The following is a 16,848-nucleotide window of genomic DNA, read 5'->3' as shown; positions in this document are numbered from 1 at the left end:
ACTGCAACAACTGGTTTCATATCAACTTCAACCCCAAGACAGTCTCTTCTGCAAGTCTCTGAATCATTATAGGCCAAGGAGAGCAAGCCCTATTCCCTGAGACAAAAGAGCTCAGAAAACCATCGAGGAGCTTTTTATTAGCTCAGCAACTAAAGAAGTGATTCCCCTCATGCCCAATCCAGAGGACGCCTGCCTTGTCACCAGCCCAAGTAGTGAGTCAGTTTCCGAGAGGGCGGTGAGCTGCCATACCTCAGGCCTGGGTTTTCAATTGTATTTCCTTCCAATTGCTTGATGCCCATCTGTCTTTTGATAATTTTTGCTGCCATCACTCAGGAGGGTATTAAAGGGTAGGTCATCGGTGCTTTAGCCAGAAACTGATCCCTATTCTACCGCACAGAAGTGGGACAAAAACAACTTTCTCATACCTGGCTTCAATGAGGTCTAAAAACAGAGGCTAAGGGTACATGATTTTCTTGTTAATAAGTGGTTTACAAGGCCCCTTCTACTTCTGTGAGATTCCATTTGGCCCCTGGGTTAACTTTCCAGCTCTGATCCCCGGGTATCTGCTGAAGGTGGAGTGTCAGGTATATTAGTAGCAACCCCTGCTTACAAAACTGCCCTGACTGGGGAAGGCCACACAGAGAACAGGAGGTGACAATGGTTGTGTGGTAGGGAGCTTAGGGTTGTAGGACAGCTCTCCTTTTGAGGCGCATTCCATGCTGAAATATCGGACACGGGACAGTTCCACGAGATAGAGATGCTAGTTACCTGGGCCTTCAAAGCCAAGGTGGCTACAGCACCCAGTTATGTCTCACTGTACCTATGCTGCCAATCAGGGGTGCATGGAAGCACACAGAATAGACCTTGTACCACTGTGAGGGCTCTCCCTGAAGAAACAAGCCTGCCGCTGCCTGGCCAGTGAGCTGGCCTCCCTTTACTCTCTCAGAGTAAAAGTGCCAAGTGTAACCCAGTGTCATTATGTGAGGTGATTGTTTAGGCAAAATCAGGACCAATACGGGTTGTCAGAGTGCCCCTGAACCCCCACCCACCAGAGCATTAAGATGAAAAGAGGTCAGGCGCATGAGAATACACCCCAACTCATGACAAGAAAACCCCCAGTGAGAGCCCTGTTGCAGCTGCACACGGAAAGTCTGTGGGCAAGCGCTCAGGGGAGCGAGCCAGACTGCTCTTAGGGTTCACAGAGGCACTGAGGGACACCTTAGGGCTCTTAAGGCTGTGCTTTGGGTTTCACTTCACCTGATAATGAGAATGAGCCATTTAATTCCAGATGCTGCAGCACCTCTCTAGAATGGGTTCTAGAAGTCAGCCTGGCAACTGAGATGCCACCTCTGGAGAAGCAGGGAGTCAGCGCACAAGGCCAGCTCCCAGGGAACTTCACTTGCAACTGGGAGAGGATGCCACAGCAACGCTCTCACTCAGCCTCCTGCCACCTGTTCCTGCCACACACGTGCTTGTCGACTACTGGCACTGCTGCTACTGAAAAAGCGCACAAGACGTTTTGGATGGGGAGCCGTCGTCAGAACTTTACTGTAGGGCAGACCCTTCAGGACCTGACACCAATATAAACATCTGAGAGGTGATGCCACAGAGGCTGCCAGCTGGAGTGGGACCCCCCTCTGCATTGCTTCTGGTTGTCTAGACGGAGCAGCTACTGAGCCCCCCCCCCCCCATGGAAGGATGGCCACACACATCCCAGGGCTGCTGTCAGTGTGCTGGAAACCAGCCACTTGGATGGCAGCAAACAGCCCCAAATCATTTCCCTCCAGTTTTAAAAATCAAGACTTTAACATGTAAATTAAAACAAAATGCTGTAGGGATTTGTGTTCTTAACTGGCTCCTATCCTCCTCCCTCAACACTGCACAAAACAGCAGGGCTCCTCATTACTGGGGGTGGATTTTACCCCTGGGCAGTGGGGGGTTGGAAGGGGAGCCAGCAGGGGCCCCAGGGAGGAAAGAAGAGTGCAAGCCGCTTTGGGGGAAATCTAGCACTCTGCCTTTGGGCTACAATTAATTTGGCTGGGCTTTGCAGACTCACAAATCTTGCCCTACAGATACACACACGTACCTTGCTGAAGTGGCTATTTTAAAAGGAGTATTTCATCTCTGCTGAAGGTCACTGCTTTCAAACAAAATGGGGAATCATTTTATGCAACAGCTATATAAAGAAAGAGAAGATCACCACCTAAGGTTCCAAGTTTTGCCAAATCTCACCATTCAGCATTGTTCTGGCATTCCAGCTCTCGTTTCAAGACATCTGGAGAAGATCAATACCACTATAGATGGCAGAGAACCTATGTGCAACCTTTACACATTTCAACGGGTATCGAAGACCCTCCGCCCAAAGACCTGTGAGATGTCCATTTGCGTATACGCACCTCGTGACGGAACACGAACCCTGAAATGCCAGCTACAAGCTCAGCCAGGAACACCAGGGACAGAAACATGGCATACTGAAAATCAAGAGAACAAGAACAAAGTTAGGGATGTCAAAATTAAGCAAAGTGCTTCTTCAGGGTAGATGACTAGTGACAAAGCCTCACACTCCCTAGACAAAGGTAAGAAGAATTTAAAATTACTCTTCTCTAGTTTTACCCACGCGAACCCTGATCTACGAATGTGTTGGCTTAATAACTGTAAGCATTTTCGGGTGCAAGGGCTAAGCAGAGCTCATTGAGAGCCTAGCATCGTGCCTGGCAGCTCAACTAAAGCAGAGAAATCTGGAAGGGCCTTTTGCAAGTGAGACACCTGCTATATTTAGCCTTCCAATCCTTATGCTAGAAAGTACTGCCCCGGGACACTCTGCCCTGCCTTGGTGCCGCCTTCCCAGTGACGGCCACCTGGCGTCCACAGCCCGCTCCTCTCCAACCCACCCTCACAGCACATCCTGTTTTCAGAGGGTTGCAACTGTGGAAAGACTTCCTGAGCCCTGGGCAGGCGGCCTCCCGCCTCCACTCAGTGGTGGTGGCTCTGCTTTCAGGAGACATCAGAACCAGCCTAACCACTCCGCTGTCTAAGATCCTTCACCTAGGTGCGAACACGGCCACACTGTGAGCCTGCTGCCTCTCTTCATCCAGGCAGACCCCTTCAGTTTCCTAAAGTGCATCTCTCTCCTTGGGAAGGATCTTCCCGAAGGCCAGGATGGGCACGTGGACATGGTCCCACCTTGATATGACATTTGCAGCACCAGAGCTGCTCACCTGTCTCGTTCTGCTCACTCCCTGCAAGTGACTGCCTTTCAAAATGCAAGCATGCAGCACTCGGAACTAACATGTGCAAGCACCTAGAACACTTAGAATTTTGTCCTCATTTCATGCTTCCTGGACATTTCAAGTGGATTTTGTGCATGTGCACGCACGGGCATGCCCATGCTCAGGGATGTTACCTGGCACCCGTGAGACATTAAGGGTTTCCGTGTTTGTGACTTTGAAAAGCAGATAAAAGAAAAGCGAACTGATTCCTTGCTGACAAGCCATGACTTATGATCTGCTGCTTCTCATCTCAAAGTGAAATACAATAGTCCTGAACATTTGCAATGGTCCGAGATGGTGCTGTGGCATCTGCATGAACTGCACGTGGCGGGATGACTGCCTTGTAAAGTGAACATGTGCCTTGCAGACACATGTTCATGAGATCATGAGTCATTGTTCTCAGCTAGTGACGCATACATTGAAAGGAGGAAATACTGGCTTTAAATGCCATTTGCATGTGGAATATTAATAAAAGCTTCTATACTCACACTTGATGCTCAACCACTACAATACCAAACATACAATTATGAACGGGATGCCACATGTATGACACTTGTCTCCCAGCTTGGTACAAAATACAGTCAGAAGCATACTTGAGCAAGAGTCTCATGCCAGGCATGGACCCTCCCAGAATGTTCTGTGGGAAAGAAACGGTCAGGAGGCACGTGGGTGAAAGAGCGTTGGACTTGGTCTGGAGTCTTTCCAGGTTTGCAACCCAGCCTTGTCATGGACTGCACTTAGCCAAGATGCAGTGTCTCTAGTTCTCCATAAAGTCGAAAGAACTGCTTTCAGTGGTGTTATCATTAATGAAGTTAAATGAGAACTATATAAGTCCAGACTGACACTGAATCAGAGGCTTCCTCTATCAGCAGGCAAGTCAGCAGCTTCCTGTCTCTGAGACATTCCCTCCTTCTAGGAGCTTCCAGAGACAGCCACTTCTCCTTCAGAAGGCCTTGGCCAAACGTCTACTGGGAAGAGTTTATTCTACATATAGATGGTTGGGTTCAAATTTTCACCAAATGAAAATATTTTAGTAGAAACAGCCCTGGCTTTGGAAAGAGACATATACTAGTTCCAACCCCAGTTCCCTATACATGAGCTGTGTGAGCCTGGGCAGACTGATCTAATCTCCAGGTCTTTATCATGGTACATGAAAATATAATGTGCTCTTTCTTCCCTGTGGTGATGAGGCATAAAGAAAAGGTACTATGCACCAGAGAGTATCTAGTGGATAAAAGGGACTAAATGATAGCTTTTAAAAGACAAAAATCAAAACAATCCCCCCAATTCTCCATTCCTCAAAAGATTCACCTGCTGGCGAGCTGGCAAGGGTTAGGAGGAGAACATGGCAGTGTGGCGTGAAACCACCTGCAGAGAGAACTCCCACTGCTCACCCACACAGTCTGCTATTTCCTTACACTCAGCAATGGGTAGCTCTGTCCAAAAGCGAGGCCAGGGCTTTTTCAAGGGTAGGTTAGTTCAAACTTTGGCCTCACATTTAAGTTAATGAACATGGAGGACCTGTCTGTGGCTTCATGACAGCATCTCTCTTCCACCCCCCTCCGTTACAGTATTTGGGCTGGAATGAACCTTCATTACTTAATCCAATACTAAATGGGGACAAAAGCCCAAAGATGTTATATCCTTGCCCCTAAGGACTAGAGTCAGCTGGTGTGATGGCCGGGTCTCTTCCCTTCATATTTGGCCAGAATTTTGGCCCGCTTTCTTTTCTATACCTCTGAACTTGATTCTCTCCTTGCAATTCATTGTATGAAGCTGGAAGCTGTCAGCACTGTAAGTACAATCGAATCTCCTGTAGAGCTTCTAGGAAATGTGATGCCAGGGCTTCACCATCATAGATTCAATTGTCTGGAAGTGGAGCCCTGGCAAAGGGTTTTTCAAAAGCTTCCCAGGTGATGTAAGCACATCCAGAGTTAAGCACCACGGCACCAGACCCAAAGAAACCCCAGTCCCATCAGTACTAAAAGGTGGACCCAGGCTGTTTTCATCGGCAGCCCGCGATGATGGCAGCAGAAGTGAGGCCTCAAAATCGCCTCACTATGGCTTTTCTGTCAACTTGGAAGAATCAGTGGCGGCCAAAAGCAGCAGCTTCCTGCACAGTGTGCATGGCAGGAAGTGGCCAAACCCAGCCCTAATTCCATGAGGTTGCCAACGAAGACTGACCACTGCCAGTTTGGACGTTGGTTCCTTTGGAGTGAGTGCCCCTTTCACCTCTGTCACTAGCTGCTATTAAATGTTTCTACAACCTGGAACAAAACAAACACAGGCCATACAGCACAGAGAGAATCTCTGCATCTCCTTTTCACAGAATGAGACGTCTGAAACATCCTTTTTAAACAAAATTTTCTTTTGACAACAGGTCCATGATAATCTTTAAAAATAAAACAGAGCATTCAGCAGCTAAACTACCAAAAAGTGAAAAAAATAAAAATAAAAAATCACAGTAACGGCTTTGACAGTCTGCGTACCCTTTGGCTCTCATGGCTGGGGTAGATGCCTATGAAAGGCCTGGTAAAGTGAAGTGCAGAGTCTTGGCACTGCGTAATCCCTCTCTTGAGTGGGGGAGCATATGCCTTGGCCGAAGCCTCCCAGCCCTGGGCCGGGGAGTGCGGGTTCAGAGAATAGCATGCGCGTGCGTCCAAGCACAGCCAAGTTCAAGGAATCAGAAAGCACTTGTCCAACGAGAACCTGGAGATGAAAGGCTGTGTACATCCAGGATGCGGCCTTGCTTACTAGAGCTGCACATCACGTGCTTGAGATTTCTAAGAGTTCAAAACCGGAACAGGGCATTTGCCACGAAGCTATAAATGGCCTGCTGGAAACACCGGCCACCACTTTGTCACCATCTACCTCAAGGGACCAGGACTGGATTCTTTTTGTGTGTGCCAGGCTGTGTCTGGGATTGTTTTTCTCTCTGGGGGATTGAAGGGGAGGATTAGGTAAGATTCCAGACTAAATTTAGAGTCAGTGACTCTTAAGGTTTTCTCTGTGGCTTCAAGAAGGGCCACTTCACTTTTATGTAACTTATATTTTTTACACAAAGGAACTGAAACCGCAGTATTACGTTGCGACACACTTACCAGTTTCAGCATCCATGGGCTACCGCGGCACGTAGCAAAGCACCCAAACAGGCCAAAGACGACGATGGTGGTGCCGGTTCCGATGAGCACATAGGGAGCATTTGTGGAGTTCTCGGCAATGAGGGAGATGTAGGTGCCCAAAGTGAGTTTGCCCCAGACTCCAACGGCCAGCAGGATCACTCCAGTGATCTGGAAAAGGGAGACAAGGTGTGAAACTGCAGCAGATGGAGGTGAGAACCACCCCAGAGCAGCACGACCACAATCTGAAGCTCCAGGTCTCCGTGAGCACAATGGCACTTGCATATGAGTGGCCATTAACTGAAGCCTTTCAGTAAGAAAAGCACTTCGGTTTTCTACGAGATCTGTCCCTTGCACAATTCCATATGCAGTTCCAATACTAATTGGAAGTCGATTCAACACCAAAGAACGTTTTTTAAGAAAGCTGCTTCAGAAGTCTGGATGAAGACAGGTCTGCGAGCCAGCCCAGGTCTGGCTGGAGAGCTGCTGCATGTGCCGGCCTGGGTGCAAGAGCCGGTAACACTGTCCGCCGCCCTGTCCAACGGCACCATGCAGCCAGTGTGTCTCAAGGATATTCTGCAGGGTGCTTTAAACAACAAGGTGATTTTCTTTGACCATTATGATAGAGGTCCTATGAAAGCAAAACATAACTACTTTTGAATCCCTATTGAAGCACAGCCTTTTGAATAGTACTTTATTCAATTAAGGCTCTGGAAGGATCTGAAGAGTTCCTGGAGTTAGCTGTTACACGCTTTGTCAAATCCCATTGACCAGCCACAGGAAGTCCCCGTAGCACATCCAAATTCCAGATGTTTTTATCAACCAGGCCTTTACTCCGTGAATTATGTTTGGGGCCACACATTAGTCCTTGATGTCCTGTCCACCTCGGCTGCTTACAGCCCCTGTAGCAATAGCTGCTGAAACCCCGGGTTGACTTTGTGTCTCTATCTCCCCAGCTTGTCTCTCCTTCCGTTTACCACTCGCTTAGTATCATTCCACTGAAAGCCCTCTGAGTGCTGCTGTCTGAAGCCTGGGTACACAAGGGAACCCATCCCCCATTGTGCCCCACCCTCTCGCCCAACACCCCATACCAAATGGCTCAGCACCCTATGTAGTCCACCCATTCAAGTGAGGGGGAAAGATGAGCAACAAGAGGATACCAGTATGGTACAAATCCGTATCTACCCCACCAAGGTTTCCCCTGTCAATCAACGCACTGACCCTTAACTTCTGTCAGTGAACTCCAGCAAAGACCTGCTACACCATGGATGAAACAGTAAGACAGTGAAGAGGCCTCTCTCCTTTACACTCTAAAAACCCCTGCAGTTTGCAGTCATCCAGCCCACCATCAGATTGTTTCTCCTTGCAAGAAAAAGAATAGGCCCTGTACTTTTCGCCATGGTAGGTGAGAGTGGATTCCACCCATTGGGGGAGGAGCCCATGGAAACAAAAGCCCCACCCAGTAGCTTCTCTACATTGTAGAGTGGTGTCCATGAAAGATACTTTAAATCAGAAAAACATCAAGGAACCAGTGTTTTTATAAGGCAAAGGTGAATGGATGTGATGCAGTCTTGAGGAGAGTTTTTGATGCTAATATTTGGGAGAAGCTGGCCCAATGGGGGGCCAATGGGGATGGCCTTAGTGAGTTAAGTCAAGAACACATCTCTTGCCCAGAGTTCCATGTCCTCTGCTGACACCTGCTGGCTGCTAAAGAAAGTACCTCTCTTCACAGCTGCTTCTGCCATATTCCTCCCAATGGAAACAAAATCCTTCCCAGCCACAGAAACCAAAATGTCAGAATCAACCTTCCACTCATTGGGGGTAAGAGTATAGTAACATACTGGAGAAAACACAGTTCCTGGGCTATCATAGTGCTTAGCACAGTGTCAAGCACAGACTAAATGCTGCTGTATTATGTTGCAGCACTCATTGATAATAAAATAAGGTATAAAATAAAATAAAAATCCTTTGGCTATAAAAAATTCTATGGATTGTTAAACCTCTATTTTAGGAAATAAAGACATCCAAATGCCACAAACTTATAAATCTCTCTCAAGTAAACATTGTGAGACTATTTCAAATGAAACCAGAAACAAATGTCTCTCTGTCTAATCCCCACTTTAGCATCCACTTAAAGTTATCTATACATGATGTGAATGTACTGGACAAAATGAAAAAAAAAATCAATTAAACTAGTCATAATTTAGGCTGGATATAAATGTCATGTAGAGACTTGTGATTTCAGCTAATGGCGCCCAAACATCCAGAAGGCCTTTATGGCCACGGTGAGCAGCAGCAGCGTAGGCCATGCTGTGGCCTTTAGGGCTGGGATACGGCCGCCTTCATGGAAATGGATACTGCGGCCCAAGCAGGAGATTCTGATGTTATTCACTCTGTAGCCAATGAGTTCATGAAGTTCAGTACCATGACAAACTCTACATTCACTATGTCATAGTCAACACAAATCCAGATTGTAAGGCAAAGAGTATTAAAATGAATGTATTCCTTCTCTTTTCAAAAGTTTCTACTCATGCAACCATTACTTTATATATGAAGCCTCTCCCTTTGTCATGTACAAAGCCTATAATAGCAATTTGTTAAAATGTTCATAGAATGTATGCACATTTCTTTCTCTCTTTTCTTTTGCATAAAGACTATTTTGCTGACTTCAATGATACCTCTTGAAGATTGCCAGTGGGCACAAGCTAACACAGCACTGTGGGCACAAGGTGTCGTGGGAGAAGCATCATTTTGTAACTTTGACCAAGTCAGTCATCCTCTAAGGATCTCCTCCTCTGAAGGAGATGGGGACTGGGAAACACTCCCCACACCCAGCTAGGAGTCTAAGAACTCGCGAGGAAAGGCCTTCTCTACCGCTACCCTTGTCTGCTCAAGCATTCGTGTCAGCCCGGCCTGCATTTGGAAGCCAGAACTCCAAGTACTCAAAGGCCTCCTGCCAGACCGCACTCTTCCTGCAACGTCTTCCCCTCATGCAACATAGTTCCAGAACACCGAGCTCTGCTCTGGCACCCCCCATACTTCACTGCTTCTCTAGCTTTGCAGATGATCCTCTCATCTAGAAGTCCTATGTTTCCCATCACACCTGTCTACATCCTAAATTTCTAGGGTACACTGTGCCAACTCCCCCCAGCCTCTTTAAACAGAAATTAGCACCAGCACACTGCACGCGCCCCCACCCCCCATAAGTGCACATCCAGGACTGTGACCCCCTTGGGGGCATTAGACAGTACCTGCCTGCCGAATGAATGGATAAGCAGCCAACTGGAGAGCTAAGGTGGGGAGTGAAGTGCCATGTTAGCTACACACCAGTGAGGCCCTCAGAACCTTTCTGAGGAATTCAACCAGAAATCATTAAGGATGCAATCTGAGCGGGTTTGGTAAGCTGGGAAAACAGTGCTCGAGACAAAGAAAAGATCAAATCAGTAAAGAGGCAAATGCCTGCACTGCAGCGTTCTTGAGGTGGGTGAAACCATAGTCGCTAGTAGAAGTGGTGGTGGACTTGGGGTGAGCGTTGAATGAACACCCATTGAATGAATGGGTTACAGATTCATGAAGTATAATAAACTAGAGCTCTCTTACTTTTCTCCTAACCATATTAATGTGCCTTGCCAAAGACAACCTATGAAGACAAGTCCCAGTTGGTTGTGTATTTTTCTTAGTTCCTGTCAACACCCACATACAGTCACCCATTCCCCATTCACATACCACTACAAGCACCCACGAGGGGAGGGTGGCAAGCAAGGGCCAAGTTCTCCAGACACCTGTCTTCTGCTCTGGAATGTAAGGAGTGTGTTTGGTGCTCAAAGCTGTGTTGTGTATGAGTCCCACAAAACCCTCAAATTCTGAAATTCATCCATGTGACACCAAATGGTGTCTTTCTCATAGAAGTTTTGCTTCATTCTCAGGAGATTCAGATAATAAGCAGCTTCCAGAAGAGCTGAGGAGGGGCGAGGTCAGAGCCCACAGAGAAACCATGAGTTGCCTGGGGAAGGCACGGCCACCGCCACCTCCTAGGCTTCCACACCCACCAGCAGCCACGAGGGTGGCCGGGCACCACATGCTAGTCAGGCCTGAGGGTGCTCATCAGATTCCCAGCATTTCATGGCCCCTCGATGTTTCTGCATGCCTGCAGATCTGAACATACAGGGAGTAGAAAGAGACCTCTGGCTACTGCTAATTCAGGCCTGTGGATGAGGCTGAAAAGCCATCTGAAAAGGTAGATCAGCATCTGAAAAACTTGTGTGTGACAGTCCACATTACTTTAAAAATACACTGAAAATAAGCCAGAAAGAAAAAAGAAAAATACCGGATGGTTTTGCTCATAGCAGGAGTGTAAGGGATCAGGAAAAAAAAAATATATATATATATATGTGTGTGTGTGTGTGTGTATGTATGAATGTATATATGTGTGTATATATATGTGTATATATATGTGTGTGTATATATATATGTGTGTGTGTGTGTGTGTGTGTATATATATATATATATATGGTGATTGCAATAAAGTAAAAATGAGCATCCACTAACAACTATAAACCAAGGACATTTTATGGGGGAGGAGAGGGGAACAGATCAAAACTGGGGCAGGAAGCGCCCACAGGGCTATGGTGATGGCACATGGGAGAAGTGGTGGTGGGAAGGCCACAGGGATTATAACTGAGATGAAAACTGTACAAAATGAAGAAAGATGTATGTGTGTATATATATATATATATTTATACATATATATACATACACACATATATAATAAAATAAACATTAAATTTAAAAAAGAAAAGAAAATCTAATAAAATAAAAATATTCACTGGGAAAAAAAGTTATAGGTATACTGGCAATATACCAATGGGCTGGGGATACCCTGGAAGGGACACACTGAGGTTCACAGTAAGTCCCCACTTCATATCTAGACTGGTTTGTGGAAACTGCCCCCTCAAGTGAAACATCTAAGGAAATCGGGCCATCGAACATTAACATCACCCAGGATTTCTTCATTCTGTTGATGGGGTAATGAAAGGACACTGAACAGAATGATTCTGTATTTGCATCCTAAAGTGGATACTGGGGAGCAGACTTCAGAGATGAATGATTTCCTTGTCCCTGCTGGGTCAAGCCAGTTTATGTGGGGAGTCTCCCTACTGTCTGGGCAGCATCCTGATTCTCAGAGGGAAGCAGGAATGGGGCTTCATTGTCTCAGGCCCAGATCTCCTTCCCCCAAGCCCAGACCTGGTTAAACTGCAGCAGCTGCTCTTAAGTCCCTGAAATGTTGGACCAGCTTGGGCTTTACAAAGTAATAAAGTCCATATATTCTTCAAATGCATGAAATGCTAAATATGAACCTGTATCATTAAAATGACATGCGTGTGTTCACAGAGCTGGTGGGGCTCACAAAACATGTATTAATACAATCAAGAAGCAAGACAAAGAAAGCTGTGTTCTAGAAGCACAGGCTACCCAGAAGACACCCTATCTAAGGAGCTCTAAGGATAAAAAGTGCAGCCTCTGAAACCAACCAAAAGAAACCGAGAATAAATCGTGGCTGGAGAGCATTTGAGGTGAAAACCACCATTCAGCCATCCCAGAAGCTCGCAGGTTAATTCACTCTTGGTGACTACACGGCGAGGTACTGAGAAGTGTTTGTGACCCACTTCAAGTGATTCTAGAGCCCAGAAAGAAGTACACAACTCACACTGTGCACACATTAAGAATGAACAGTTGGATCTAAAAACCAAAAGTAGACAAACAATGGGTTCAGCCTTCTCTTGGTGTGAAAGGCGGAGCGGGGGGGGGGGGGGGGGGGGCTGTCTTCACAAGGCATCCCCACCTGCTTCTGTAAAGGCAGATGAAGTAGCCAGGCAGGCCAAGAAGTCAGCAGCTTCCATAATGTCATGGTCTACCACGGTGTTCAGTGTGCAGTGAAGCAGCCGAGCATTTCCGAGGAAATGGCTCCAGGTCTTCAGTAAGCACAGCCTCTGGCTCCGGACCACTTCCAGATGCAGCCGCCAGCTGGCGTTTCCGTGCCTTAGCCCCTCATCTGTGACACGATGGCACTGGCCCTGGTAACGCCCACAGGTCCCCTCCAGTGCAGAGTTGCTATGTTTCTTTGACTGGCCCAGTGGTCCTCAGGGGTCTAAGATGGAGCCCGCTATTAGCCAGAACACAGAGCATGTTGCTCAGCAGGACTTCCTAGAGGCCTGTGCTGACTGCACTGTGTACTAGGTCTGGGGGGGTCTAGCTGAGGTGTGGCTCAAGCCAGGGGGTGGCTGGACACTGAAGAGTCTCTCATGTCCTAGAGGCCAAACGTAGTGGAAATGGGACAATGGGGTGACCATATTTTCTGAATTAAAAACCAGGTATGAACATGCTGGAGACATTTAAAATAGGTCTGAAATCAATGGTACCGGCTGCTCAAATAGTAATAAAGACCCCTTTTGTTAGATAGCCTTTTCTGCTTGAATAGCCAACCCACTTTGGATGAGGCCCAAGCAGTTCTAATTTATATGTCATTCTATTATTCAAACCAATAGGGGCATGGGGAATTTCCAAACAAGTCATTAGGGACTCTGCCTACCCCACTAGGAAATGAGAAAGAATGTCTATGTACTTCTGAGCGTATTTATTGTTTCCCTTTATTACTCTAAGAAATTCTAAACTTTTGGGTGTCCTCCGTCTTAAAAAATAAATCTCCAAAGAAAGCCTGCTGATACAAAACGAACTTCACTTCGTGCTTGCTAGGGCATTCAAAAATGTTCCATTGCATTAGGCCCCTTAATCTAAGTCTCTTGGCCTTACTTTTTACTTATAAGTATTATTGAGTTCTCTTTGAAAATGTTTCAGACAAGACCTAGGCTTTTGTTTTCCACTAATAGGCAGTGTCTTACCTCAAATGCAAGTCGCCATGACCAAGAGAACCAAAGTTATGAGCAAAACAGAAGTTAAGATGGTCTGTGTGAAGCTCACTCTCCAGTGTCCCTGATGGCCCAGACACATAAATAGACAGCACATAGGTGGCTGATGGTTAGGAATTGGGGCCAGCGAGGCCACTTATGAGATTTATATACTTAGAAATCAGGACCAGTGGTTAAAGTGACAGACACTTAGTGTTTGGGGGATTCCCTCTGCCTGTCACACCTCCTCCCTGAAGGCCCCCAAGTTGACTGCACTCATTTAAAACCTGTGGCCCACTTAACACAAAGTAGGTGAGCTCCAGGAGTGCCAAGAGCCTAGATGTCCTCAGCAGGTAGCTGACCAACACCCAAGCAAAAAGCTGTGTCCTGGGAGAAGCCACGTCCCTGCTTGCATTCCTCAAGTGACCTAGGACTGGACCAGCCCTCTGATTAGACGGGTCAAATTCCATAATAAGAAGAAAAGCTATTTTAAGAGAAGATCTTTCTCAGTGTAAGCTTACAAACAAGAGCTACAACTATATTATGAATGCGTGCTGACAGAAAGTTTTTGCTGACCACACACGTACCCTGTCCTGTATTGTTATCTGTGTGTATATCTCAAGATCCAAAGAGTCTTGTGGGAGGAAATTGGGTCCTTTTCCTTCTTCGTATCCACCAAAGCCTCACCCACATCCTGTGCCTGCTTTTCTGAGACAGGTTGTTCAGACGTTCTGTTCTGATGCCCATTTAAGCAGAATCACGGCTTGTCTGAGCATCAGTCGCAATTTTTAAATTTGTAATCCAGTCACGGTGCCTGCAGGGAACACACCAAGATGGCAGCGACTGTGGGGATGATCTCTTGTTCACACTCAGTCCCCGACAGTGGCCATGTCCTCGGGGGTTACTTGGTGGGAGTGAACCTGGACAAACCAGCCTTGAAAGTGACCTCGTAAGGTAAACCCAAATGCTGATCTCTCATGCTCGTAATTATGTTCTGAGCAGACTTCTTTAGAAGTCCGTATTTTTCATGAGGGAAAATTTTCTTTCCACGGTTCTACATATACATAGGATGGTCATCTTCAAAATAACAACAAAGAGCATTGTCCAACATACAAATACATCAGATATACATTTGTTTCACTAAACAGGGAGAAGTTAGAATGCGGAGGTGAAGACCCTTGTGGGCCTCCGCACTCTCTGGCAGTTTCTCTACAGATCTGGAAAGATGGGCAAAGGAGAGTTCTGGAGCTCTCGCTGGCTTTTTCAGGCTTTTCATGAGCTTTCTATGCCACGCATAGCGAGACAACCAGGTGCAGGGCAGGCAGGGAGACGGGGAACCAGGAGGCTTGCAGGCCTCCCAGCCCCCTGCAAATCCTCACTCTGCCTGGACTCTTCGGCCCTGTCTTGTGGTCTCTCCGAGCTCTCCCCCGCTGTCTTCTGCTGCACTCAGAGCCCACCTCTCAGCTCAGGTGTACGTCTTTATGCATGCCCACACCACAATCCGTGTCCAACCTCAGGTGTGCATATACCGAGCCCATGCTCTGAAGGCCTCCTGCATTCAAGAACCCAGGTGACAGCCACAGACGCCAAAGGCACAAAAGCTTGAGCATCTTCACATACCCCACACTGGCTTTGTGTTGATGGGTGTTGAGAGGGTAGCCTGTAGTGGTTGTTGGGGCGAGGGGTGGGGGGAACCATTCCTGCTAGTGATTTAATTAACTTTCCTCTCAACATTGAAATAGCCACACTATATACATAGTATATGCTTAATATTGACAGTGTGACAGGAAAAATTCATTCTAAGGTCTCATCAGAAACCAGTCTCAGAAAAGCTGACAGAGGACACTTCACCACCACTTGAGCCAAGTCATCATCTCTCCCATCTCCTCCTGCCTCCAACCTTGTCCCTACACTTTGTTCTCAATACAACACCCATAGGGCTCCTGTTCAAGCCTAAGTGCAATAATATCACTCCTTGGCTCCAAACATCCTCAGGTTCTACTTCTCAGAGCAAAAGCTAGTGCTGACCCCCTGGTCTACAAGTTCCTACCTGCCCCCTTGCCATTCTTAGATGAGTCCTCCAGTGTTGCTCTCCTTTCTCACCCTGCTCCAGCCTCAGAGACCTCCTGGCCTGCTCCTGCCTCAGGGACTCTGTAACTGTTCTTCCCTCTGCCTGGGCTTTGGGATATCTTATTTCTTCAAGTCTCTTTTCCATCTTGAACCTTCCCTCATCAAACCACTTAAAGTTAGACTCCTGCTTCCCAACATTGCCTTCACTGCTTTCTTTACCCCACAGCTCCTATTACTTTTAAACACTATTTCATGTGCTTGCTCAGTCTGCCTCTCAAAATGAATACACACTCCATAAGGGCAGGGATTTGGGCCAGTTTTATCAACATATGCCCAGGACGAAGACAAATGCCTGCTCGTAGTAGGTCCTCGGTTAACATTTGTTAAGTGATCAAATACAAGATGGCCAGAAGGTGAGCTCCCGAAGCCATGAGATCCAGCGACACGGGCACTGTGCTAAGGAGGCCAATTAGGCTGCCCAACTCTTGGAAGCAGCAGGTAGTTGTACTCAGGAGAAAATCTGTTCTTTGACCAATTTGTTTCTCATCCAGTACAAGGCTTCATAAAGATCTTTTTTTGACCAGAACAGGGATGATATGAGAAAGCATGAGAATAGTTTGGGCTAATCCATCACCACTAATGGATACATAATTCAGAGTTCTGACATCGTCTAACTCTGTGAGGCCTGTAACTGATGGTTATGACTTGATACCTATACCAGCAATATTTCTCTTTCTCTATGAAAAATGTAAACGTGGGAGGGGGTGCTTTCTGAGTGCTGGGTACTATGCTGAGTGCTTTGTCTAGCTCACTTCTCTTAATAGCCTCATGAAACTTGCCTGAGGTCATCACCTCTAAGTGGTAGAATGGGCACTCAAAGCCCTAGCCCTCTACCACTTCCCTCCCATAGCATTCTCTTAAGTAGCCTGCTGTGGAGAAGGTTCTTACTCCCCAACTCTTTGCTCTGAGCCTTTCTGTAAGAACAGCTCAGAAGTCAGAATCATCCATTCTCACACTGGCTTATCCCTAAAATAACCTTAAGAATTTGGCTGCCACAATTCAAAAACTACAATCTGCAAATATGATCGCTAATTCACTTATCGGAAAACACTATTATCTCTCTACTTTTGAAGAGGCAAATCTACAGAAATGGAAACCAGTTCTGCTCCAAGCTACAGCTTGATGCTTTAGAAACTCAGGTGGGGAAAAGACTGGAAATGTTAATGACCATCAGGCACATATGCATGTGGATTCATGTCAGTAAGCTTGACATACAAAGAAAAAAAACATATTTCCACCAAGCATATTCAGGGAAAAAATAGGGGAACTAAGACACCCTGGGTTTGACTGTGAGAAGAGAAACAAGGATGCAAACAAAGAGAAGGACGCATTTTGATGTTGTGGCATCATCTGACTTTCTAAGTAGTTTTCACTGCATCATTGGCTAGGGTGGTGTGTGTATCGTGCTTGCCCACCCCGGGACCT

General features: G+C 46.7%; 1 protein-coding gene across 1 annotated transcript in view; it reads right to left on the bottom strand.

Moving 5' to 3' along the window:
* Positions 1-16,848, bottom strand: part of TSPAN7 (tetraspanin 7) — a 104,365-nt gene that overhangs the window by 9,938 nt on the left and 77,579 nt on the right. The window contains exons 2-3 of the mRNA XM_004689946.2: positions 6,371-6,559; positions 2,397-2,471 (exon numbers count right to left, since the gene is read on the bottom strand). Coding sequence (XP_004690003.1) covers positions 2,397-2,471; positions 6,371-6,559 — 264 coding nt within the window. The remainder of the gene's footprint in view (positions 1-2,396; positions 2,472-6,370; positions 6,560-16,848) is intronic.

Source organism: Condylura cristata, unplaced genomic scaffold, assembly GCF_000260355.1.
Source record: "Condylura cristata isolate star-nosed mole 26May11 unplaced genomic scaffold, ConCri1.0 scaffold00027, whole genome shotgun sequence".
NCBI classification, from domain to species: Eukaryota; Metazoa; Chordata; class Mammalia; order Eulipotyphla; family Talpidae; genus Condylura; species Condylura cristata.
Note: the sequence above shows the minus strand (reverse complement) of the source record. Positions and strands in the feature narration are given on the sequence as shown.